This window comes from Camelus ferus, chromosome 10, assembly GCF_009834535.1.
Source record: "Camelus ferus isolate YT-003-E chromosome 10, BCGSAC_Cfer_1.0, whole genome shotgun sequence".
Classification (NCBI taxonomy): domain Eukaryota; kingdom Metazoa; phylum Chordata; class Mammalia; order Artiodactyla; family Camelidae; genus Camelus; species Camelus ferus.
In genome coordinates, this window is record NC_045705.1 from 61268663 (window position 1) to 61293091 (window position 24429).

The 24429-nt window shown below is 54.9% G+C and overlaps 1 protein-coding gene across 1 annotated transcript in view; it reads left to right on the forward strand.

Moving 5' to 3' along the window:
* Window positions 1-24429, forward strand: part of MYO7A (myosin VIIA) — an 86213-nt gene that overhangs the window by 34288 nt on the left and 27496 nt on the right. Inside the window, 17 exon segments of the mRNA XM_032489482.1 lie at window positions 1472-1578; window positions 8553-8690; window positions 10570-10728; window positions 11162-11254; window positions 13420-13514; window positions 14536-14620; window positions 15152-15217; window positions 15219-15371; window positions 15833-15940; window positions 16569-16778; window positions 17174-17377; window positions 17572-17748; window positions 18154-18243; window positions 19592-19719; window positions 22236-22362; window positions 23504-23623; window positions 24129-24302. Of these exon segments, the coding sequence (XP_032345373.1) occupies window positions 1472-1578; window positions 8553-8690; window positions 10570-10728; window positions 11162-11254; window positions 13420-13514; window positions 14536-14620; window positions 15152-15217; window positions 15219-15371; window positions 15833-15940; window positions 16569-16778; window positions 17174-17377; window positions 17572-17748; window positions 18154-18243; window positions 19592-19719; window positions 22236-22362; window positions 23504-23623; window positions 24129-24302 (2234 nt within the window).

Consider the following 24429-nt stretch of genomic DNA (forward strand, 5'->3'; position numbering starts at 1 on the left):
GAGTGAGTCTGTCATAGAGCTTTAATTAGGGCCCTGTAATTCCATCCCAACTTCAGAGCCCACCCTTCCTCTACTGAGGGGCTCCTGCAGCTCGCCCCTCCACAGATGCCAGGTGGGTAGCTCACCACTGGGTCTCCGTGCTGTCTACCAGCCAGGGCAGCCTGAGTCCTGGGAGAAATGGTCCTGCTTCTCTGCAAGGTTCCTCCTCCTCAGGCATCCCTAGCCCTTGGGCACCCCGTCTTTTGCCCCACCCTAGCAAGGCCCCTCATTAACCAGTTCCTAAGTCCTCAGTTCCTGGGAATGGCAGCCTTCTTTGCAGTCTGTGTGGTGCAGGGAAGCCTCCCTGGGTTGGCCCCAGGGTTCCTGGGCTCAGGTCTTAACTCAGCCTGTGGCTTGTTGTGTGGTATTAACCACCTTGCTCTGCTTCTCTGAACATCGGTTTCATATCTTGTGGGATGAGGAAGATAATCCCCACCTGTCCCTCGTATATGGAGGTGACGTGAGCATTACTTCTGTGAAGGCACTTTGTAAAATATAAGGCACTATCTGAATACAAGGCATTTTAAGTTAATTCCTTTACTATTAGCTGGTGCCAGATGAATGTATTCTCTCCCAGGGGACACACTTAACAAGGGCTTCTGACACCTTTGTCACTGACTCAAGTCCTTGGACTCTTTAATCAGTAGAAATTGATAAGAGGCCAGACGAGAAACTGAGGCAAGTCTTTTCTGGGACTCATGCTGCAGCCCCGGGCAGCGAGAACAAGAAACAGGTGTCCTGCTGTTCCCTGAGTGGGGGCGGGCTCTTCCTTAAACAGGGCTGAGGGTGGGGGCAGGTCAGTGGGTGGGGCCAGAGGTGCGGCTTAGGTGGTCTGCCCACTCCCTTGGTGGTGCCGTGTGCAGGGGTTATGCGCAGTGCCCTGCTTTTGCTCCCGGCACCTCAGAAACGGCAGTTTCTTCGTGGCCTTTTTGTATCTTATTGTTCATAACTGCCCCAACTGTGCCTGCGTGCAGTTATTTTTAGTCCCGTAGAGTTTCTCTGTAGTCCACTGCTCAAGGAGACGTTTGTCCAGCTGCAAGCCCTCACGTAAGGTGTTTCAGGTCCCAGCCGTCATTCAAAAGACTAAAGCTGGCATTTCAGGCGCTGGGGTGGTTCAGTCAGGAAGGTGGCCCCTCCTGGGGACTGAGACCTCCTGCCCTCCTCTTTGACTGGGCCTGGAAGAGGGGGGCTGTGTGGCTGGGGAGACCAGTTCCAATTCTGGTTCTGTCCCTCACTTTCTCTGTGACCTTGGGAAAACTGCTCTGTCCTCTCCAGGCCCCAGTGTCCCCTGCTATAAAATGGATGTGGCCGAATTAGGTGAATTTTGAGGGTCTTCCTGGCCCAGACCTTGTGGATTTGGGGAGGGGCTGAGTCCTGTCAAGGGGAGGCTGCCGGAGCTGGCGAGGTGTGACTGCTCTTTGCTGCTGCTCAGGCTTCCTGGAGAAGAACCGGGACACCCTGCACGGGGACATCATCCAGCTGGTCCACTCCTCCAGGAACAAGTTCATCAAGCAGATCTTCCAGGCCGACGTTGCCATGGTAATATTGGGGCAGGGATTTCATTGGGCGGGGGGGCCCCCAGAAGCAGGGCCTGTGTCTAGGTGCCCCCTTGTCCAAGAGCTTTAGCTGAGCTCCTCTGGCCGCAGAGCAGAGGCAGGGCTTTGCTGTGGTTCCAAGAGGGTCTATGGGTGCTTCTCATCCTCTTGTACTGATTGGGGGTGCGATGCAAGGACCAGAGAAGTGTCACATGAGAGGTTACAGAGCAAAGCCTGATCAGGACTTGGTTTCCCATGGCGGGTCTCGACCTCCAGCAGCTAATGGAGCGTGGGTGAAGGAAGCACAGCCAGCCCAGAGGACGTGGATAGGTGTAGGTGTTCAGAGAAATGGGCACAAAAGGCATATATGTGCCAGCCTGGGACCGCATGGTGGGGTGGAGAATTTCCCACCCTTGACATTTCCCTTGTCCCTGGAGTGGTGATCTGGTGGCCCTGTTTCCAGCAGGATTATATGCCTTTTTATTTCATAGTTTCCTGCTGCCCCATGGCTTTCTGGAGAGTGTATGGAGGGGCTCACAGGGAGGACAGAGCCATTGCCCCCCCAGTGCTTGTCCAGGTGTCTATGTTGCCCCCAGCCCCCCCGGAACCTAGACCTCTGCCCGGAGGGTCCTCCTCTTCCCCTGGTGGATTTTGCCCTCCGTTTTCTGACCCACCACTTTCTCCTTGCCCCACACCCCATCTTGCCGTGCACGGCGGTTCCGGTTGTAGTTTCTCTGTGGTTACTCATCAGGCACCCTCCGCCAGTCAGCAGTTCCTACGAAGGTAAAAGACCCCGGCCTGGGGCCCGAGGAGGTGGGAGAGGCCTCGGGGGCTTCTGGGGCTGGGCTGTGTCTTGGTCCCAGTGGCACTGAGGCTCGGGAAAAGGGCTGTTTTTTCTCTTCTTCATTTTGGTGGAGTGTTTGTTTTTGGTTTTTGTTTTATTCTTTTTTTTTTTTTTTTGTGGAGTGGCTTGTGGAGTGGTTTGGTTTTTGTTTTTTGAGTTGTGTGTACTGCAGGCATCTAAGTTTCTTAAAAGGAGGAAACTGAGCCATAGAAAAGAGGTGAGAATTACCTAGCGTACCCCATGAACGAGGGGCAGGGCTGGGACTCGAATTCTTGTCTCCCAAGTCCTCTGCCTCCATTCAGTCTTTTTGAACACTGAGTCTTTTTGAGTCTCCTTCCTCCAGGCCCTGCTAAAGGTTCCCATGTCTGTGATTTGGTCCGGTCCTCTGATAATCTTGTGCTGCTGGCAGTATTTTCTGCCTTTCGCAGGTGGAGGACTGAGGTCAGGGATGGAGTGTGGTTGGTTCACCCTAAGTTGCAGCATCCAGGGGATGGGGCCGAATAGCTGGGACCTCCTCAGGCCGTAGAACAGTATCCCTGGTGTGTTGTGACCACCAGCTATAGGTCGTGGCTCCCAAGGCTTTTTGGGCCCCAAAGGTGCTGGGTACCCTTAGCAGCAGCATAGCTCTGCCATCCCTTTGCCTCTCTTTTCTCTTCTCAACCCTTAATTTCCTCTCTGTCTAACACTGACGTCCCCTGACATTCGGTCTTAATGCTGAGTCCCTCTTCCTTCCTGCATGCCTGGCATTCCCCTGCTGCCCATTGCCTCCTAGAGTTCTGGAACAGTTGACAAAAGCCAAAGCAGCAGAGCAGGTTACCCAGCTGTCAGGAGCAGGGAGTGTGTGTCTGGATGGAGGCCTCTGTCCTCTGCCCGTGGGTCAGCCCCAGGCCGACACGGTGGCCAGCCAGCTGGTGGGATGACTGCAGGGCCACCAGCAGAGAGGGGCCCCAGGCATCGGAAGCCACAGCCCGAAGCCCACAAATTGCATGCAGGTCACAGCCCTGGTGAAACAGGAGTGGCTCTGGGCTCTCGCGCACTCTTCCTGTCCTCCTGTAAGACCCCAGCCTGGCTCTGCCAGGCCCACCCCTTCCTCCTGGTCTTGGGCTGTCCCAGAAGACCATCAAACCTATATTCTCCTAATTTCCCCATCTTTCCCAAGCCCCTGGAGGCATGTGGGGACCTCTCCATGAAGTTTCCTGTTCTAAACCTCCTTCCCTGGACCCTGGGAATAGAACCCACTTCCTGAGGAACAGTGGAGAGGTTCAAGTGTAAGACCCTGGCGTCTCCAGAAATGGCCAGCTCCTAAGGGAGTTTTTGGAGCACAGACTTAGAAAGTGGCAGTGACAGATTTGATACGATTTCCTCTACTCTTCTGGACCAGGATGTGAGCTATACACTTACATTTCTCACCTCATTCACTCCTGTGGCATCTCTGTGAGTAATTACTACTGCCCCCACCTTATAGGTAAAGAAGCTGGAGCCCAGAGAGGCCAGGGTGCTTACTTGAGGTCACACAGCTTGTGACACAGGAATTTGATCCTGGTCTGTCTCTGGGAGGTGCAGGGACTGGGCCAAGGTCACATACAAGTGAGGGCTAAAAGGCTTTCAAGTCCCCACTCCTTTTCACCATGCTGTGCTGTCTTGGCCATGCCTCTAGGAAAGAAAAAAAAAACAAAAACGCTTTTTAACTACTGGATATGTGATAGCTCTGTCAAAGGAACTTGGAAATCAACGTGAAGTGCGCAGTTTGAAGTCACAGTTTCTTCCATGACTGTATATAAGCTGCAGTGCTGTCCTGAGAGCAGAAGCCCACGTCCTTCCGGTGATCTGAACTTGCGTCCCGTGCAGGTCCCCGCCCTAAATTTCCATCCTTTGCCTCTCGTGCCTGCTTCCTCGGGGCGCACCGGGCAGCACCGCCACCCCCACCATTGTGCTGGAGGGGTCAGCTGAGCCATGAGCATGACGGTTCTCCCGGGACATGGAACACCAACCCCAGTCACGTGTCCCCGGGGCCCTCGGTCCACAGGACACTTGTTCACTATGCAGGTGGCTTCTTCTGCCAAGGACTTCCCAGCCCCATTCACGTCACGCTCAGGTGCCTGCCCCTCACATCCCCTCCATGGGGTTATTCGACTTCTCACTTCCACCTTTACCCCATCCCTAAACATCTGCAGATTATCCCAGAAAACAACAAAGGTTAGAAAAGATCACATTTCCCCTCAATGAAATAAAGCCAAATCAGAAACCAGATGGTCAGGGAAGTGAGAGCGGACCCTGGGCTCATAGCCCCCATTCACTCATCACTTCCTTCAGTCAGATACGTACTGAGTGCTCATTATATGCCAGACCTTGTCCTGTGTCCTGGGAACATGATAGTGAACAAAACAGAAACAAAACTTTGTCCTCCTGGAACTTACATTCTAGCAGAAGGGGGAAATAGTTAACAAGAAAACCAGTAAGTAATAAATGTAATACATCAGATGGTGACATATGAGATGGAGAAAAATACGGCAGGGAGGAATGCCAGTGGTGGGGCTTTGCAGTTTGAATAGGGGATCAGGAAAGTCCTTACTGAGAGCTTTGGAAGGATGTGAATAAGTCAGCCATGTGCATTTTGGAGGAAAAGCATTGCAGGGAGAGGGAACAGCAAGTGCAAAGCCCTGAGGTGCTTTTAACCCCAACCTGCCTGGTGCATTGTAGGAAGAACACAGAGGCAGGAGTGGCTGGAAGGGAGTGGGCAAGGCGGTGGAGAGACTGGAGGTAACTGGGACCAGTTCCTGTGGGACATTGTTGGTTGTTCTCTTTTGTTGTTGTTATTACTGGAAGTAGTGGAGATTGAACCCAGGACCTCATGCCTGCTAAGCATGTGCTCTACCACTGAGCTATACCCTCCCCCTACCAAGGTCTTACAAGGACCTTGGTGTTCATGCTGAGTGAACTGGGGAGCCATTGAGGGTTTTGAGTGAGGGAGACATGCCTGGATTTGTGTTTTAACAGACTCACTCAGGCTGCTGTGTTGATAATGGAGTGTTGGGGACAGAAGCAGGGAGACCAACTTGGAGGCTGCAATAATGAGAGAGCTTTGCAGGCAGCTTGGACCAGGCTGACAGTGGAGGAAGTGGTGAGAAGGGGTCAGATTCTTGGTCCATTTTGGAGGTAGAGCCAATAAAATTTGCTGACATATTGGATATGAGAGAAGAGGAGTTGGGGATTGTTCCTAGATCTTTGGCCTAAGCAATTGGAAGGTGGACAATTTCTGGGAGCCCATTCAGTACCACTTCAGTTCAACAAAGTGTTCTTGTTTGTATATGTATGTTTTTATTGAAGTATAGTCAGTTTACAGCGTTGTGTCAATTTCTGGTGTACAGCACAATTCTTCAGTCATGTAGGAACATACGTATATTCATTTTCATACTCTTTTTCACTGTAAGCTACTACAAGATGTTGAATATAGTTCCCTGTGCTATGCAGTATGAACTTGTTTATCTATTTTATTTGTGTTAATTAGTATCTGCAAATCTTGAACTCTCAATGTATCCCTTCCCACCCCGTTCCCACCCTGGTAACCGTAAGTTTGTTTTCTATATCTGTGAGTCTGGTTCTGTTTTTAAATAAGTTCATTTGTCTCTTTTTTTTTTTGGATTCCACATATAAGTGATATCATATGGTATTTCTCTTTCTCTTTCTGGCTTATTTCACTTAGAATGACATTCTCCAGCTCCATCTATGTTGCTGCAAATGGCATTATTTTATTCTTTTTTATGGCTGTGTAGTGTTCTATTGTATAACTATACCACAGCTTCTTTATCCAGTCATCTGTTGATGGACATTTAGGTTGTTTCCATGTCTTGGCTATTGTAAACAGTGCTGCTGTGAACCCTGGGGTGCATGTATCTTTTTAGAATTAAGGTTCCCTCTGGATATATGCCCAGGAGTGGGATTGCTGGGTCATATGTTAAGTCTATTTTTAGTCTTTTGAGGAATCTCCATACTGTTTTCCATAATGGCTGCACCAAACTGCATTCCCACCAGCAGTGTAGGATGGTTGCCTTTCCTCCCCAGCCTCTCCAGCATTTATCGTTTGTAGACTTTTGAATGATGGCCATTCTGGCTGGTGTGAGGTGATACCTCATTGTTGTTTTGATTTTCATCTCTTTGATAATTAGTGAGTGAGCATTTTTTCATGTTGTGCCTATTGGCCATTCGTATGTCTTCATTGGAGAATTGCTTGTTTAGGTCTTCTGCCCATTTTTTGGATTGGGTTGTTTGTTTTTTTCTTATTTAGTTGTATGAGCTATTTATATATTCTGGAAATTGAGCCCTTGTCAGTCTCACATATATTCATTTTCAATTTCTTTTTTACCACAAGTTACTACAAGATACTGAATACAGTTCCCTATGCTGTACAGTATGAACTTGTTGTTTATCTCAGCGAAGTGTCGATTGCTGCTGTGGCAGGCCTGGGGCACAGCAGTAAACAGGGTGTGCCGCCTGTCCTCATGGGGCTCACAGCCAGCAGGGGAGACAGACAGAAAGGCATAGTTTCCAGTGTGATGATCAGAACCAAAGAAGGATGTGTGTTGTGTGTGTGTGTGTGTGTTTGTGTCATGCATGTGTGCATGCTTTGTGTGCTGTGTATATGTACTGTGTGTGAGGGTGTGCTGTGTGTGTTGTGTGTGTGTTTGTGTATATGCTGTATGTGTATGTGTGTGCTGTGTCTATATGTGTGTACATTTATGTGTTGTGTGTGTATATATGTGCGATGTGTGTCTGTGTATATGTGTTGTGTGTGCACACACGTGGTCCTGGCAAGGCCTCTCATGCAGGCTGTGTACATCCCAACCTGGACAGCTCCCTCTCCAAGTTGGGGGTCACCCAGTGCTGCTGCTGGATCAGGTTCTGGGGCAACAGTGGGGGCCACAGACCTGACATGCACCCTATCCCAGTGCAAATACTCCCCAGCTTCTCTTGGCAAAATCCTAGACTATATTTCAGATAAAACTAAAATGGAAAGCATGGCAAATTTCAGATTAGAAAGCATTTGCCGTTTCTTGGCAAGTTTCATTTCATTCCGGGGGCGTCCGGTCTAACTTTAGAATGGGTTAAATGCCTTTGCCTCTCCCCACACACCTCACACATGCATCTGCAGCCCTGGTTTTTGATGCTACAGGATATCAGATAGAATGATGGCTTCTTTAAAATATAAAATTTTATGATAATAATCAAATTCACTAATAAAAAATTCTCATCCAAAAGAAATTGCCAGGAAAATAGGAACATCAAGATGCTTTGGAATCCAGTCTGATTTCTGTGTCCACTTTCTCAGTATCTGTCTGAGATATTCTGCTCCCCGTTTGTTTGCTTCTCAGGTGCTCCCCCAGCACCCTCACCTCATTTCACAGTATCCTGAGAGGGGGACCCCAATAGGGCAGAGAGGTGTGGGGGCTTGCCGGCCAGCTCACCCAGAGAGCGGCTGGTGGTGCATGGGGCCCTTGGGGCGGCCGGAGGCCAGCTGTGTGCCTTCTTAGGAGGTTTATCTGGGGCTGCTGCTGACCGGCTAATCCCACAGGGAGGGCAGAGGGTGCGGGCAGCACCCCCGCCCTCAGGGTTTGCTGTTTACTGAGACAGACTCCCACAGCCCGGTCAGCTAGATAGATGGCACTATTCCCATTTAGGAAACTGAGGCTCAGGGCTTTTGAGTGACCAGCTAGGAGGTGGTGGCCTAGAGTGTGCACTTAGGTCTGTCTAACCCGTCTCCTAGAGACGACCCTGTTGTCCTGAGGGGACTGAGTCTGGCTACTCATTTATACCAGAAAGGGAGGATGGAGACTCAGAGAGGGGCTGCGCCTTACCCAGAGTACCCAGCACACCAGCGTGGGAACCCAGGGCTCCCCACTCCCGGTGCAGGGCTCCTGGGCCCCGGATCAGGGAGGATCCCGAGATGGAGGTGCATTTGGGGTCCAAGCTCCAGTCCAGACCAGGAGGGTCACAGGAAACCTCACGCGCCTGGCCAGCCTGCTTCCCTGGGCGGCTGTCCCGCAGGCCCTGACCCGCTGACCTCCCTCCTGCTTCCCTTCTGGAGGGCTGGAGGGGCGTGGGTCAGCCCCTCCCATCACTGTGGTCCGTCCCCCCAGGGCTCCGAGACCAGGAAGCGCTCACCCACACTCAGCAGCCAGTTCAAGCGGTCGCTGGAGCTGCTGATGCGCACGCTGGGTGCCTGTCAGCCCTTCTTCGTGCGCTGCATCAAGCCCAATGAGTTCAAGAAGCCCATGGTGAGCCACCCGGCTGCGGGATGGGGGACGCTGGGGAAGGGGGAGGCAGCGGGGACCAGCCTGGTGGGTGAAAGGGGCCTGGTCGAGGATGGGGGCAGGGTGGGCCGGGCCCTGTGAGACTTTGTCCTCTCTGGGGAGTTGCAGGGCCCCTGGGTCCTTACAGAACAAAGTCTCTATTTACTGGAAGCAACAGGTACCCTGCAAAAAGCCTGGACTCTTAGCAGGTCTGATGCAGGTTCAAATCCAGACTCTCCCACTTTCAAGCTGGGTGGCTGTAGACGGGTCACTTCATCCTCTCAGGCCTCAGTTTCCTCACAGCTGGAAATGGGCCTGATGAGACCCACCTGGTCGGATATTCCGTGCAATAATGCGTGCAGACTACCTGGCACCTAGGAGGTGCTTGGTAAATGGCAGTTGGGGTTCTTGTTGTGGCCCCGATTTTGAAAGCCCCCTCTTCTGTGATCTAGACAACTACCACCTCCTCCTTGAAGCTTTCCCAGATTCCTCTGACTGGTTGGGAACATTCTCATTTTTTACTTCTCTGAATAGTATCTTTTGAGTCCTTTCTGTGTGCTTGGCACAGAATAGATTGTCTCTCCACAGCCCCATTCAAACTTCCTAACAGGCTGTGAGGGAGGGACCATTATGGCCCCGTATTTGAGATGTAGCACCGGAGGCTCAGGGAGGGTCAGGGGCCTGAGGCGGCAGAGCTGGGAGCCTAGGCTAGGAGCCCTGTCCCTCCACAGCTCTAGGAGGTGTTGTTTACCACAAGGCTCTTCCCAGAGACAGGAGGGGAGGGTGGGAAAGTTGGGGCCTGAGGGTCTGGGGAGGGGCAGAAGGCCGGAGGCCAGTGCTGGGCCAGGGAAAGTGCCTGTAGGGAGAGGAAACAGGTGGCGGAAGCCAGCCTTCCGCGTGCTGGCCCTGCCTCCTGCCCCCGTCCCCTGCCTGGAAACGTTCCCTAGAACGAGCTGGCCAGTATCCCTGGGGCTCAGGACCAGGTCTGCAGGGGCATGAGTCACAGAGGGCTCCAGCAAGCTCTGCTTCTGAAGTGGGAGGTGGAGGGGGCTGAGGCCGGGGCCCTGCAGTTGGGCACCATCTCTCCTGCTCTCCGATGCCTCCAGAACCTTCTTTGGGCCCAGGCCTCAGCATGTGGCTTGGACCGTGGCTGCAGGACCTCCCTCAGATCACCTGCCTCCCTGCCGTAGTCTCCTTTCTCTAGTCCTCTCTCCACCGCAGTGAGAGACGTGGGTCTCAGATGCAAATCTGATCTGGTCACTCACTGCTGCCTCTGAGGCCCTTCACAGCCCCTCCACCAACCCTGCTGCCATCACAAAAATGACTGTGACAGTTAGAAAAATGTATCTCTTTCTTAAGGAAGACACTACTGTCAGCAGCCAGAAAGTTGTCCGAATACCTACAAATCTAAGATGGCTGTAATATGAAGGGTGCTCCCTGGGGTCGTACAAGGCACCCACCACCTGCATAATCATTATCTTGACGTGCATGAGCCTTCTCAGTCCCCATAAAGTCCCCTAACATGTCCTGTGCGTGCGGGCCTCCTTACCTTTGCACATGCATGCCCTCCCAGTGCCCTGTCTCCCCCGTCAGGCTTAGAGCAAAGACCACCTCCTTGACGAAGCCTCCTCGAGGTGTCCCAAAGGGAATTAAGCCGTCTCTTCTCTGTGCCGTCAGCACAGAGGGTCTCATTCCGTGCTGCTGTGTGGGTTTGGACTGCTGATCCAGGTCCATTCCTGCCTTTGCACCTCATTTGCTGTGTGGTTCTGCCTCTCTGGGCCTTTGGGGCTGGGAAAATACAGAGCAGGGCTGGCCTCCCAGCAGGAGCCTCCTGCACTGACGCCCTTGGCTCCTTGCCTGGCAGCTGTTCGACCGGCACCTGTGTGTGCGCCAGCTGCGGTACTCAGGGATGATGGAGACCATCCGAATCCGCCGAGCCGGCTACCCCATCCGCTACAGCTTCGTGGAGTTCGTGGAGCGCTACCGAGTGCTGCTGCCTGGCGTGAAGCCAGCCTACAAGCAGGTACAGGGCTGGGGCCATAGGCAGCAGGAGGCAGGGTCCCAGCTCTGGGCTGGGCCGAGGCCCCAGTTTTCTCATCAGAGCAGTGCGCTAGGTGTGACATCAGCTCGGCCACCTTAGGTGTGGCTAGAAAAATTGGGGGTCAGGCAGGGGAGTGCATCTGAGAACTTCCATTGCCATGCCAGGCTGGCGTGGGCTTCACACGTGTGGTGTCACGGACGAGACCAGGGCTGCCAAGCTGCCAAGCTGTTAGCTGTAGCAGAAGGTTTTACAATCATCCGGCCAAGCTAAGGAGAAGAATGAGTGTCAGAGGAGGCAGGACCTGGCTGGGGCCACACAGAGTCAGGAGCAGAGCTGAAGCAAGAGCCCTGCCTTGGGAGGGACACCAGGTGGCCTTCCATTGACGGGGCCACCCATTCTCTTGGGCATCCCCCAGAATGACCTCCGGGGGACATGTCAGCGCATGGCTGAGACTGTTCTGGGCACCCACGATGACTGGCAGATTGGCAGAACCAAAATTTTTCTGAAGGTGAGCATGGCCTCTGACTCTGGTTGCCTCGGGGTTGGGGGGTGCACTGTGAGCTCCCTGTCACGGTGGGAACAGGTCCTCGGGGGCCGCTGTTGAGGGGATACAGCACCGAGTAGGGTCAGTGCTGGGCCTCTGCCATCCTCCTGCCATGCAGCTGGCGCCGGGAGGAGCGGGTGTGGGTAATAAGGCCTCCTGGGTGGTGGAGGGGCAATTGGTTTTTGAGAGTGTCTATGATGTGGGGGTGGGGCCGAAGCACTGACGGTGGGTGAGAAAGCCAAAGGCCAGAGGTGGGCTCACCAGGGAGGCTGGATCAGTCCTGCTCCTGTGGTTGTCTGCCCTGGAAATTTGGGCGGGCCACCTACCCTGTCTGACCCTCACTTCCCCATCTGTAAATTGGGATGTGCTTGTAGTGGTGCAGATGGTGGGGGCAGGGGTGCCCTTGAGTGTATCTTAGTTTCCTTCCTGTGGTTTCCTGCCAGGCGGGGTTCATCCTGGGCTGTGGTTGGCCTTGTGCCGCCCTCCTTGCTGTGTACTGCCCCTGGGCCTGTTCCCGAGCTCCCTGAGCAGGCACCTCGGTCTTTCTGGCTCCTACCACAGCCTGGGAAGGACTTTGGGAGCTAGGCAGTTGGGGAGGGGGCAGGGCTGGGAGCAGGAAGCTGGGCTGCGGGCATCCTGGCCTTGGGACAGAGCTTGCTGGGGAGTTGGTGGAGGCAGGAGCTATAGCAGGGATGGTGCGAGCTCTGGCTTCCCCATTTCCATTTCTGCTGTTCTAGATTTCTGGTTGTCCCTTCCTCAGGCATGGGGTGGGTCCTGGGCAGCTCAGGACAGCTGGGGAGAGGAAAGAGGGCAGCCAGCCCTGAGCTGGAGCTGGAGGGAGCCCTGGAATCCAGTCTGATTGCTCCGTGGCTGATGGGCTGTGGGCCAATGCCTTCATCTCCCTGAGCCTTCATTTCCTCATTGGAAAAATGTGCCAACTGTCCCCTGCCTGTGCATGTCACAACTGCAGCCAGGAAAGCGTGTTCTGTACGCCAGGCCCCAATGGGGGCTTTTTGTCCATCATCTCATTTAGTTGTCACAGCAGGCCTCTGAGGTAGAATTATTATGCCCGTTTCAGAGGCTCAGTGTGCAGAAGTGAGTGGCCCAAGGTCAGGCACTGACCTGGAGTAGAGAGCAGGCCTTCCAGCCTGTGCTTCTGATGTCCAGCCCCTGTGAGTAAGGGAGGGAAGGCACCCGGTGCCAGAGACCTCTGAGGACCATCATTGTCACCATCCTCCCCATCCTCACCTCTCAGGGCTGTTCAGAAATGGGCAATGGTTTCCAGCCAAATGAATTTCCCATTCATTTATTCATCCATTCCTCTGTTCATTCATTCAGAAAGCCTTGGCTGAGCAGCCCCTCTGTGCTGGGCCCTGGCCCCATGTGATGCGGTCTGTGATTATCCGATGGAGGTGGCTTCCCCACCAGACCCAGGTTGGCCTGGTTCACTGCGGCCCCATCCCAGCACCTAGCACAGGGCTGGCACATGGAGACATTCGATTCCTGTACTGAATGAACCATGAAGTTTTGTCCAACTGGAGTGAGGGCTGGGGGCTTGGGGATGAGGAGAGAGGGCTGGAGAAGTGGGCAGGGCCTGATGATGGAGGACCCGGGTGCCAGGGGAGGAGACCAGGCTTGGCCCCAGGAGCCTTGAGGTATCACTGTAAGTTCCCTCCTTGAGGGAGGGTCAGAGCGGAAGTGACAGAAGCCAGGAGACTGATTAGGAGGCTACTTCTAAGGTCCTGGAGAGAAATGCTGGTGGCCTGGCCCAGGTCAGGGGCTGGTGTGCCAGATACATCTAGAAGATGCCTGGGGCTTGGGCACAGATGGCTGGAGGGATGAAGGCAGTGTGTGTGCATATTGGGCCCCCGACTCCATCCCGTCACATTAGGCCCCTCCTGCCCCATTTGTCCCACACAGGCCCCTGGGAAGCGGCCTCAGCTGTACCTGTCTGTGCCCGTGGCTGTGGGAGGCCGCCGCATGGGGCCAGAGCAGGGCTGGGAGCCTTTGGGGCTGAAGCAAGCCTAGGCCTGGGCTCTGAGTGAAGGAAGAGAGGTCCACCTGGGGCAGCCTCAGCCCCGGGACTGGAGAGATTGGTGGGGGCGCCACTCAGGATCTCTGTCCCCCAGGACCACCACGACATGCTGCTGGAGGTGGAACGGGACAAGGCCATCACCGACAGAGTCATCCTCCTCCAGAAGGTCATCCGGGGGTTCAAAGACAGGTTTGTGCCTGGACCCGCTCCACCCCTCTTCAGCCCACACGTGAACTTTGGGAATAAACACCCATGTGCACACACCGACACACATTCATGCATAACATGCACACATGATCATGCAAACATGGACAAACACTCAGACACATGATTTACACAGCCCCGTCTGTGCCCCACCGAAGTGTGTCCCATATTCCATGTAAGGGTCCTGTGTACAGTTGTGACAATTTACAGATGGGCAGGGCTGACTCGAATGTGATTCAGGCTCCACAAAAATCCTGTAACTTGCTCGTTTTGCAGTTCATCTGGTCACACTCTCTCTCTCTCCGTAGATCCATCTGGCTGTCCATTTGTCCAGCCATCCTTTGTCCATCCACCTGTCCCTCCATGCATCTGTCTGACTGTCCATCACCTCCCGTGGCTGTGCCCTTGTTTGTGTGTGCTTCCAGGCATTGGCTCGCTGGCTCACCTGTACTGATACAGCCATCCTTCACTCCTCCCTTTATATTTTTACGTTCAGGAGACACCTGCTGTTTGATGTGTGGTTTCTTATCCTCCATTGGCTCAAAGGTGACTGTCATCCTGTAGAAGCTGCCTCGTGTGTGCAGGGGAACAGTGTGGTTCTCACTCAGAGTTGGTCAGAAGCCCACGGTTCTAGCCCCAACCTCATCGAGTCTCAATTTCCTCACCTATAAAATGAGGGAATTAAACAGTCACTAACAAGTGGTATTTACAGTGTCCAAAGCATTTAGTCTTTATATTATTTTGCTCATACATTTATTTATGAATAACTTTCTGAGTGTCCACCTTATGTGACAAGCCTGTGAGGCAGGCAGGGCAGGTATTATTCTGCCCATTTTGCAGATGAGGAAGCCAAGGCACACAGAGGTTATATGCCTTTGCCCAAGGTCCTGGGGCCAAGGAGACACAGGGCTGAGACTCAGCCCTGGTCTCCTGATTCCAAACCCCACATGTGCCCTGGCACTGATTCTCTGCTCTGAGCTTCTCCTACATCATGCTGTTGTTTCAGGTCCAACTTCCTGAAGCTGAAGAACGCTGCCACGCTGATCCAGAGGCACTGGCGGGGCCACAACTGCAGGAGGAACTATGGGCTGGTGAGCCTCCCCAGGGGGCTGCGTGTTGCCCCATGAGGCCTTTGACCCTGGCCCCATTGCCATGGCAGCAGAACTTACCTGTTCGCAGGGGTGGTTGGCCTCCTGCCACTGCCGCCAGCCCCTGCTGTTCCTCCAGCCCAAAGTCCAAGTCTGGTTTTTGTGGCTCTCCCCATCTGGTCAGCAGTGTTTGTGCTTTTCTTCTGGAATGTTTTGGTGGGTTGTGAGCACCCGGGTCATTAGAGACCTCAGAGGAGGCCAGGAGTGGGTGTGTCACGTGGAGCTCAATGAAGCAACAGGCCGCAGCTGGACCTGGTGCTGGGGAGGTGAACCAGAAGGAGGCCGGCCCCTGGTCTGAGGATGGGGGGCCCTCGGGGGGCCAAGGCCACTCTCTGTGGAACTTTGGTTTGAGAGGAGACAGCAGTGCCTCTGAGGCACGCATGTTGGAGAGTGGAGCCCAGGGCAGCAACCTCCTGCGGGCAGGGTTGGTCTGAAATCTGGACGGCGGCTCTGAGCTGGTGGCTGTCCTTGCAGATGCGGCTGGGCTTCCTGAGGCTGCAGGCTCTGCACCGCGCCCGGAAGCTGCACCAGCAGTACCTGCCTGGCCCGCCGGCGCATCATCGAGTTCCAGGCCCGCTGCCGCGCCTACCTGGTGCGCAAGGCCTTCCGCCACCGCCTCTGGGCCGTGATCACCGTGCAGGCCTACGCCCGGGGCATGATCGCCCGCAGGCTGCATCGGCGCCTCAGGGCCGAGGTGAGGATCCGGGTCCGGGTCCAACAGCACCTGCGGCTCTGAGCCCCATGATGGGTGTGTCCTCCAAGGGTGTGCCTCCACCTCAGGCAGACAAATTGCCCCCAAGTGTGACCTGAGCCTACTGGGGGATGTCTGTAGGGCTCTGCCTCCTCTGAGGAATGCATGAAACTGGACCCCTCATTTCCCTTCTCCCAGCCAAAGGCAGGGTGGGGGCCCAGTCCTTTCTGTGGATCTTCGGGAGGCCAAGGCGAACCTGTTTTGGCTTTGGGATCAGTGGTGCCCCCAACCTGCTATGTGATCTAGAGAATTTCTCACATGCCTCAGTTTCCCTCTCTGCAAATTATTTGTCAAAGTCGCTTACAGTCCCATAACTCAGCCAGTTTGGGGTGGGGTCCAGCTGGTGGGAAGCACTGTGACAGCCACACACAGTTCAGTACCCACCATGCCCCCTACCCCCCCAGTACCTGCGGCGCCTGGAGGCTGAGAAAATGCGGCTGGCGGAGGAGGAGAAACTCCGGAAGGAGATGAGCGCCAAGAAGGCCAAGGAGGAGGCCGAACGCAAACATCAGGTGAGCTGGGGATGTCCTGGTCCCTTCAACATCCATTCACTGGGCCAGCAGCTCTCACCCCACACTGGCTGAGCGGGTCCAAGCCCTCAGCTGGGAGATAACACCGGATAAAACCTGAGCCGGGGTGGGAGCCCCTAGCCACGCGTGGCTACTGAGCACTTGGAAGGGCAAAGCATTGAATAGTAATTATATGAATGATTTCACCTTTTTTTTTTTTTTAAGTATTTTAAATGTAGCCACTACATACATGGCTTACATTATATTTCTATTGGGCAGCGCTGGTCTAGAGCCTTCACCCAATGGCTCTGAATTTCTGGGTTTGTTCCCTCAGAACCTCAGCTGGGGAGGTGTAAGCAGGCTTCCTGGAGGAGCTGGTCTCAGCTGAGCCCTGAGGACAGGTGGCATTACTGTCTGGGATTATCATGAGCCCTCTCTGTGGCTCAGCGCTGGGCATCTGTCTGCACTGGGCTGTGAGGGCTGAGTGGGGCGTGGCCCAGGCTGGAGAGGCCTGAGTCTCAGTCCTTACCAGCGGTCAGGAGGTCGGGACTCAGGCCTGGGTGCTACAGGGGCTCCTTGGGCTCCCCAAGGAGGGCTGGCTCCCTGAGGCTGTATCACCCCCACCTCGCAGGAGCGTCTGGCCCAGCTGGCTCGTGAGGATGCAGAGCGGGAGCTGAAGGAGAAGGAGGAGGCTCGGCGCAAGAAGGAGCTCCTGGAGCAGATGGAGAGGGCCCGCCACGAGCCTGTCAATCACTCAGACATGGTGGACAAGATGTTTGGCTTCCTGGGGACTTCGAGTGGCCTGCCAGGCCAGGAGGGCCAGGCGCCTAGTGGCTTTGAGGTACCAGGCGGGAGGAAGGGGTAGGGACAGGCCCCAGAAAGATGGCCCTCCCTCCTCTTGTGCCCCTTTGCATTACAGTCCACCTGATCCCCTCTGAGCAGAGAGCAGCAGAGATGACCTGGGTCAGGGGCCTCAAGTCCCAGACCCTGTCCAGCCACCAGTCTGCCATGTGACCTTGGGCTAGTCACTGTCCCTCTCCAGGGCTGTTCATTCACAAACCTTTATTCATTTGTGTATTGAGGACCTACCCTGCACTGGGCTCTGTCTGGGGGAGTGAACAGGATGAACAAAACCCTACGCTCATCGAGGAAGAGCTGGCCCTGCAGGGACAGGTCGGGGAGCTGCAGCCCAGCCCCAAGTTGCCCCCATGGCAGGGAACCCCTTTTTCTCCCCAGGACCTGGAGCGCGGGCGGAGGGAGATGGTGGAGGAGGACCTGGACGCGGCCCTGCCCCTGCCTGACGAGGACGAGGAGGACCTCTCCGAGTATAAATTCGCCAAGTTTGCCGCCACCTACTTCCAGGGCACCACCACGCACACCTACACTCGACGGCCGCTCAAGCAGCCACTGCTCTACCACGAGGACGAGGGCAACCAGTTGGTGAGGGCTGGGGCCGTGCTGGGTCCCTGGGTCCCTGGTATGCAGGGACCAGGGCTGACTTCGCCTGCACCAGTCTGGGGCCACGCCACGGGCAAGGTCCCAGGGAACACCCACAAGGTGTCAGCCCTTGGTCATTCTGATAACTTTAGCAACATCCTGGCTGCACTTTCTGACTGGTGTGGCTCTGCCCCCAGGCGGCCCTGGCAGTCTGGATCACTATCCTCCGGTTCATGGGGGACCTCCCAGAGCCCAAGTACCACACGGCCATGAGTGATGGCAGCGAGAAGATCCCTGTGATGACCAAGATTTACGAGACCTTGGGCAAGAAGATGTACAAGAGGGAGCTGCAGGCCCTGCAAGGCGAGGGCGAGGTGAGGTCACTCCCAGGCCGGTGGGGAGGGCTGCCTGGCACCCCCAGCCTCAGGGTCCTCTGCAGAAGGAGACTTCTAAAATTTGCCTCTGCTTCACCTCCCTGACCCCTGCTCTCCTCTGCCTACTCACGGGAAAAAATGGGTGAGCATTTCATCGACTGAAATGCTGACCACAACTGAAGCTGCTTGGCAGAGCTGATGGGCTCTGCAATTGGGAAGTGGTGGGCAGGTCACTACACTTTTCTGAGTCTGTTTTCCCATCTGTCACTTGGCTGATAGCAGGTGGGAGTGGCAATGTGGGGTATACCTTGTAAATGTGAGCATGGGGGTGACAATTCTAGTCACATCATCAATTGCTCTTGTCATGACTTGCAGCCCCGTTGCTTGACCCTGATTGTCTTGCAGGCCCAGCTCCCCGAGGGGCAGAAGAAGAGCAGTGTGAGGCACAAGCTGGTGCACTTGACCCTGAAGAAGAAGTCCAAGCTGACAGAGGAGGTCAGAGCAGATCCTGCATGGCCTTGGTGACCCAAGATGGGGGCAAGGCTGAGCTCTGGATCCTCAGGGACAGGGTGGGAGTGGACACTGCCTGTTCTCAGGGGATCTGGATGGTTGGCAGGACAGTGTGGGGGGTGATCAGGCAGACAGGATACAAGGAAGAAGGCAGTGTCCTCAGGCTGGGGCCAGTCAGGGAGGCTTCACGGAGGAGGGGATGGGAGAGCTGGGGGGGGCTGGACTGGCAGCTGGTGAGAGGGAGGACATTTCCTGCCAGGGCATTGACCAGGACATTTGCTCCAGGGACCTTTAAGCTGATGAGAACTTTTCTGTGGGATCAGAGTGCCCATGGGGCATTAACACCATTAATTTGAATTCATTCATTCAGTCACATTGTATTTTCTGAGCACGGTCGCAGCCCTGTGCTGCAGGATTATCCAGGCTGGAAGGGCAGACACAAACTAAGGCATTCATGGAGCAGGGCGACTGGCTCTTCCCTGCCCATGCTTCTGTGCACACTGGTCCCTCTGCCTAAAATTTCTCCTTCTTCTCTGCCTGGGGGTCACCTCTTCAGGAAGCCTTCAGAGTCAGGCTGCTTCTTGGAGCCTTCCGCAGCCTGTCTTGTTTCTGCCCTCATTTTGTTTCCCATCCAAGGCTCAAGTCCAGTCTTGTAGCTACATAGCTGCAGATTTGAATTGCAGCTCTACCGCTCAGTATCCAAGGCACACAGGGAGGAAAGTGCCCACTAGTGGGTTCCTGGAAGGATGGAGACGATGGCTGTGGGTGCTCAGTAGACAAGAGGACCTCCCACGCCCCTCCTGTCTGCAGGGGCACACTCCCGTCGCCCACCCTCTCACTCACTCCACTACTCTGGACAGAGTGCAGGGCAGGTGCTGCGCGGGGCCAGAGAGGAGAAACGCATTTGTAAGATTCCAGGTCCGAGGCTGTTTGCACAGGGGCATTAATGACGGGTGATGGTGACCAGGTGCTTGGAACCCAGGTGTACTCTGGGTGTCAGCGTGGTATGTGGCCCACCCCAGAGAGACACAGGTCCCACCAGAATCAGAGGAGGAGATCCCTGTCCTGGCTAAGGGGACTTCCCTGGGGTAGGGGCTGGAGGTGGATGTCATGGAGGCTGCAGAGGAGCCTGATCCCCAGAAGTGGGGGGCGGTGCTCCCCAGCTGTGTGGGCCAGGCATTGATCCCGCACCTGTTCTGCACAGGGCGGCCGTATGATGGTGGTGAGGAGCCAGCTCTCTGGCTACTCCCAGGATTCTGCTCTCTAGGGGAGTGGGCAGACCTAGGCATGAGGCAGGGCCCCAGTCAAACCTTGTCCCCTCCCTGTGGCCCAGGTGACCAAGAGGCTGCATGACGGGGAGTCCACGGTACAGGGCAACAGCATGCTGGAGGACCGGCCTACCTCCAACCTGGAGAAACTGCATTTCATCATTGGCAACGGCATCCTGCGGCCTGCACTCCGGTCAGTGCCTGAGGCGGGCACTGGGAGTGGGCAGCTAGGGGGGACATCTCGGTCTTCCTGGAAGGCAGCCCTGAAAGGCTTTTGGCTGCGTGGTGGCTCGGTCACCTTAGCAACAGATGAAGCCAAGCAGGCCTGGGTTAGCTCTGTGCTAGCTGGTTGTGTGACCTTGGGAGAGTGATTTCACCCCTGTGAGCTTCAGTTTCTTCATCTGTAAAGATGGAATAATAATAATATCTGCCTTATAAGCTCCTGGGCTGATAAAACTACGGAAAGTGTGTGACATAGGACCTGCACAGCAGGCACTCAGTGAACAGTAGCTGTCATTGTCGGTGGCGCGATATCATGTACGCTCAAACACCGTGCGGAGAGAAGCAAAGCAGTTCTGTTTATTGATTCTTGTAAAAGGGTTTATATAGGACATGCACGATGCCTCACATACCATCTAAGTTATAACAATGTTAATAATCTTAAACTATTTAGGTTCCCAGGCTCCTGCAGTAAGCATAGGATGTTACATGATCAAGGACAGATTGTTTTAAGTTCGTCACGAAACTTCATTAAGTAGGCCATCTCTTATCCAGCCGGCTGTGCCTGTCTTAGGTTGTCCTCCTCGGAGGATCTTACCCGTTATTGGCTATCCAGTCATTCATACTGGATACATTAAATAGGCCATTTCTTATCCAGCCTGGATACGTGACATTCCTCATAGCTTGTTTATCAGTTCAGCCCATGGCTTATTCTCTAGAGCCTTCAGGTGGGGGCCTACAGTCATCATGATCTGACATGCATTTTCTGCTGTAATTCAGCCCTGCCAGCACCTTCTGTGCATCCAGCAGGCCCATGGTCAGCATGCCTGGGATCCTGCAAGTGTCTCCTTCCGCTCCCAGGCCCAGGAGAGGCCTTTGCTCAGATCCCTCAGATCCCTGGGTTGATGACCCACGACTTTCCAGGAGCAATTAAGGAATCAACTCACCTGTGACACGGGAGGGAAAACGGGACTTCTCTGAGGACTCCACCTGCACAGGATGGCTGGTCAGGAGAGCCGAGCCCATGAACCTGTGTTAGATGGCTGGGAGGACTGCAGGATGGGACTGGTGAGGGGTCAAGTGCCATTTACCAATGAGAGACTTGAGGCCCAGAGCCGGGAAGAGGCTTGCCCAGAGGCCACTGGCCTCCCCTTCATTGCTCCTTGAGGCCAGTTACTACCTCCCAGAGATGGTCTTAGTGCCAGGGGCCACCCGCCTCCAGGAAGAAAGTGTAGCTAGCTGCCCAAGATATGTTTAAGGGGCATGAATTTGCCCTGAAGTGGTCACTTCTAGAGAACACAGTGCCAGGAGCCCAGGACCAAGTCAGAAGGCTGGAGTGCCAACTCCCTGAGGGACCACAGCTAGTCCCTCCCTTCCCTTGGCCTCAGTCTCTCTGTCTCTAAAGTGAACGGGGTAAGGGGCTTCCAGCTACAGGTAATAACGTCTTCACTGGTCTGTGACAAGGTGGGAAGAGAAGGATGTTTCTAAAGCTAAATTTGACTTATTTAAAGGGCTGTTCTTTGCTCTGAGATTTCACCCTTCATACTTTTTGGATATTAAAATTACCTTTGTTTTCTAAAACGGTTGTGATATAAACAGTGGGCAGGTGCTGTGCATGTGGTGCTTTGAATGTCCTTATTTGTCTTGATAATAAGTCATTATTTATTTATTTATTTTGAAGTTGTACTGTCCCTGAACTCTCAAAATCAGGGCGCCCCACTGATTTAGTCCCTCCTTCCTGCCCAGGCCTGCCCTTCAGAGAGGAAAGAGCAGCAGTGAGTGCCCCCTGGTGGTCACTGCGTGGTGGTGGGTCCTGCCCTTGGCCCTGAACAGGCAGGCAGCTTCTGCTGAGGGTTTACAGTGCTGGGCACTGTGCTAGGTCCTTTATTAAGCCTTGGCTCATTTTTCTTAGGATCCTGCTAGGAAGATGTTATGATTTCCCTTTAATATGAAAACCAAGCAAAACCAAAAATTACCTTCATTGCTTTAAACTGGCTACAGAAGTAATACACAGCCACTTAAATATTCAAACATTCTAGAAATATATCAAAAGTCAAAGTCCCTACTCATTCCATTCCCCAGAGAAGTTCCCCAGGTGTTTTTTCTATTGTTCCTGCTTCCATGAGAAGTGAACTCACCTGCTTAGGCCACGCAGCTTGGTGAGGGATGAGGCAGGGTTGGAGCCTGTGCTTCTTATCAAAGTGGTCAGCGCGCCCAGGAGCAGGGTATGCACCACCCTCTGCATCCTGGGGCCCCGGCCGTGGGCTCTGGATTGGAGTCAGGAGCATGCTTCATGCCTGATAAACCTGTCTCCAATGCCAGACCCCCTCCAACGGCCCCAGAGCGCTGGGCTCACCTCCCCCACCTGGCCCCCGCTACACCTCCACCCTGTGGTCTCTGGCAGGTAGGAGAGCATGCTTCCCACAGGCTGCTGGGAGGGGTGGGGCTTCCCCCTGACGCAGTCTCCTCCCTTGCGTCCCGCCTGCCTAGGGATGAGATCTACTGTCAGATCAGCAAGCAGCTCACTCACAACCCGTCCAAGAGCAGCTATGCCCGGGGCTGGATCCTTGTGTCTCTCTGCGTGGGCTGCTTCGCCCCCTCCGAGAAGTTTGTCAAGGTAGGGGTGGTGTTTGGCCTCCAGGGGTGGGAAGGAGGGCTGAGCCTGGTCCCCAGCGTTGAGGGGCAGAGCATGGGGAAGAAGCTCAGGGGCTTGGCAGTAAGGCCCTGCCTGGCCGTCTCCTCCCAGGCCTCCCCGCCGCTGGCTGCCCGCTGCCTGCCGCCGCAGGGCCCATCTTCCTGACCCCTTCATCCCTGGCTCCAAGAGCCCCATTTTATTTATGAGGACACTGAGTTTGACAACAGCACCCCCTGGACCCTCCACATGCTTGTCTGGAGCACTTTAGTTTGTCTCAGGCCATTTTCTTGACTGCTCCTTAGTGCCAGGCTCTGGGTGCTGGGGACACAGAGGCAGGGCAGGTGATGGCAGGACCAGCCCAGCTGGTCAGCCCTGTGAAGAGGGGTCAGGTGGTCTCTGGAGGGAGAGGAGCAGTTATGCTGGGCAAAGTGGGGTATGGCATTGTGGGCTGATGCAGAGGGCATGGCTGAGGCCAGACAGGTGGCCTGTGCCAACCTGAGGCACGTGGACTTGATCTGGAGGGCAGTGGGAGCCCTGGAAAGCAGAGGGGTGTGGATGGACCTGCCTTGAAGAGCAGGTTCTCAGTGTGGGTGGAGGGACCGGAGACCCAATGAGGCTGCTCTGACGGACCAGGTGTTACCAACCCAGGTCCTTAGACTCTTTAATCAATAGAAATTGATAGAGGCCAGATGAGAAATTGAGGCAAGGCTTTACTGGGACTCTTGCTGCAGCACTAGGGAGCCAGAACAAGAAACAGGTGCTCTGAGTTGGGGCAGGTTCTTCCTTAAATGGGGGGAGAGTAGAGGTGCGGCTTCGGTGGTCTGCCCTCCCACTTGGTGGTGCCACGTGCAGGGGTCATGCGCAGTGCCCTGCTTTTGCTCCCCGTACCTCAAATGTAGTTTTTTTTTTGTGGCCTTTTTGTATCCTGTTATTCATAATTATCCCAGCCGCACCTGTGTGCAATTATTTTTAGTCCCTCATAGTTTTTGTAGTCCGTTGCTCACGGAGTCATTTGTCCAGGTGCGAGCACTCAGGTAAAGGGTCTCAAGTCCCAGACTATCTCACAGGCAGGCAGAATGAGGGGGGCCGGAGTGGGTCTCCTCAGCTGGTCCTCTGTCCGTAGTACCTGCGGAACTTCATCCACGGTGGACCACCTGGCTACGCCCCGTACTGTGAGGAGCGGCTCAGGAGGACCTTCGTCAATGGGACTCGGACACAGCCGCCCAGCTGGCTGGAGCTGCAGGTGTGGCCCCACCCCCCACCCCCGGCATGCATGTGTGTGGCCAGTGCCCCAGAAAATTTCCCTGCTTTGGAATTCTGTGGTTCTTCAAGCAGCCACCCTCAAGTTCTGGAATCTCAGGCCTGCTGGAACAGGAAAGCCCCCCGTGATGATTGACTCCCATCTGCTGGCTTCATAGTCAAAGCGACTTGGGCAGGGGGTTTCCTCTGCTCAGTGGCTTCATCTGCAACATGGCGATAGGGATACTCATTTCACAGGGTCTTGTGATGGTTATGTGATGTGAGGGCAGAAGCCCTGGCATGTGGCAGAGCCCGACCACCCAGCTCAGGCGCCCCAGCTCAGGGGGGAGCACAGCAGGGCTCCCTGGGCACCTGTGACCAGGGACAGGCAATGCCCCGTAGGATGCTGGGGTTCGAGGGCTTCAACCCCACAGGGAGCTGGGAGCCTAGAGGGAGCGAGCTGTTCTGAAGCGAAAGGATTTCCACAGACCCTCCTGGGTCACTTTCAGGCCACCAAGTCCAAGAAGCCCATCATGTTGCCTGTGACGTTCATGGACGGGACCACCAAGACCCTACTGACAGACTCGGCGACCACAGCCAAGGAGCTCTGCAGCGCGCTGGCGGACAAGATCTCGCTCAAGGACCACTTTGGGTTCTCCCTCTACATCGCCCTGTTTGATAAGGTGAGGTGGGCCCCGGGCGCCTCCTCCCCAGCACCACCTGGGCCGCTCCCGAGCTCCCACCCCAGTGCTGCCACCTCCTGGTCCAGGTTCCTAACCTTCCAGGGCCTTTTTCCTCCTCTGTAAAGGA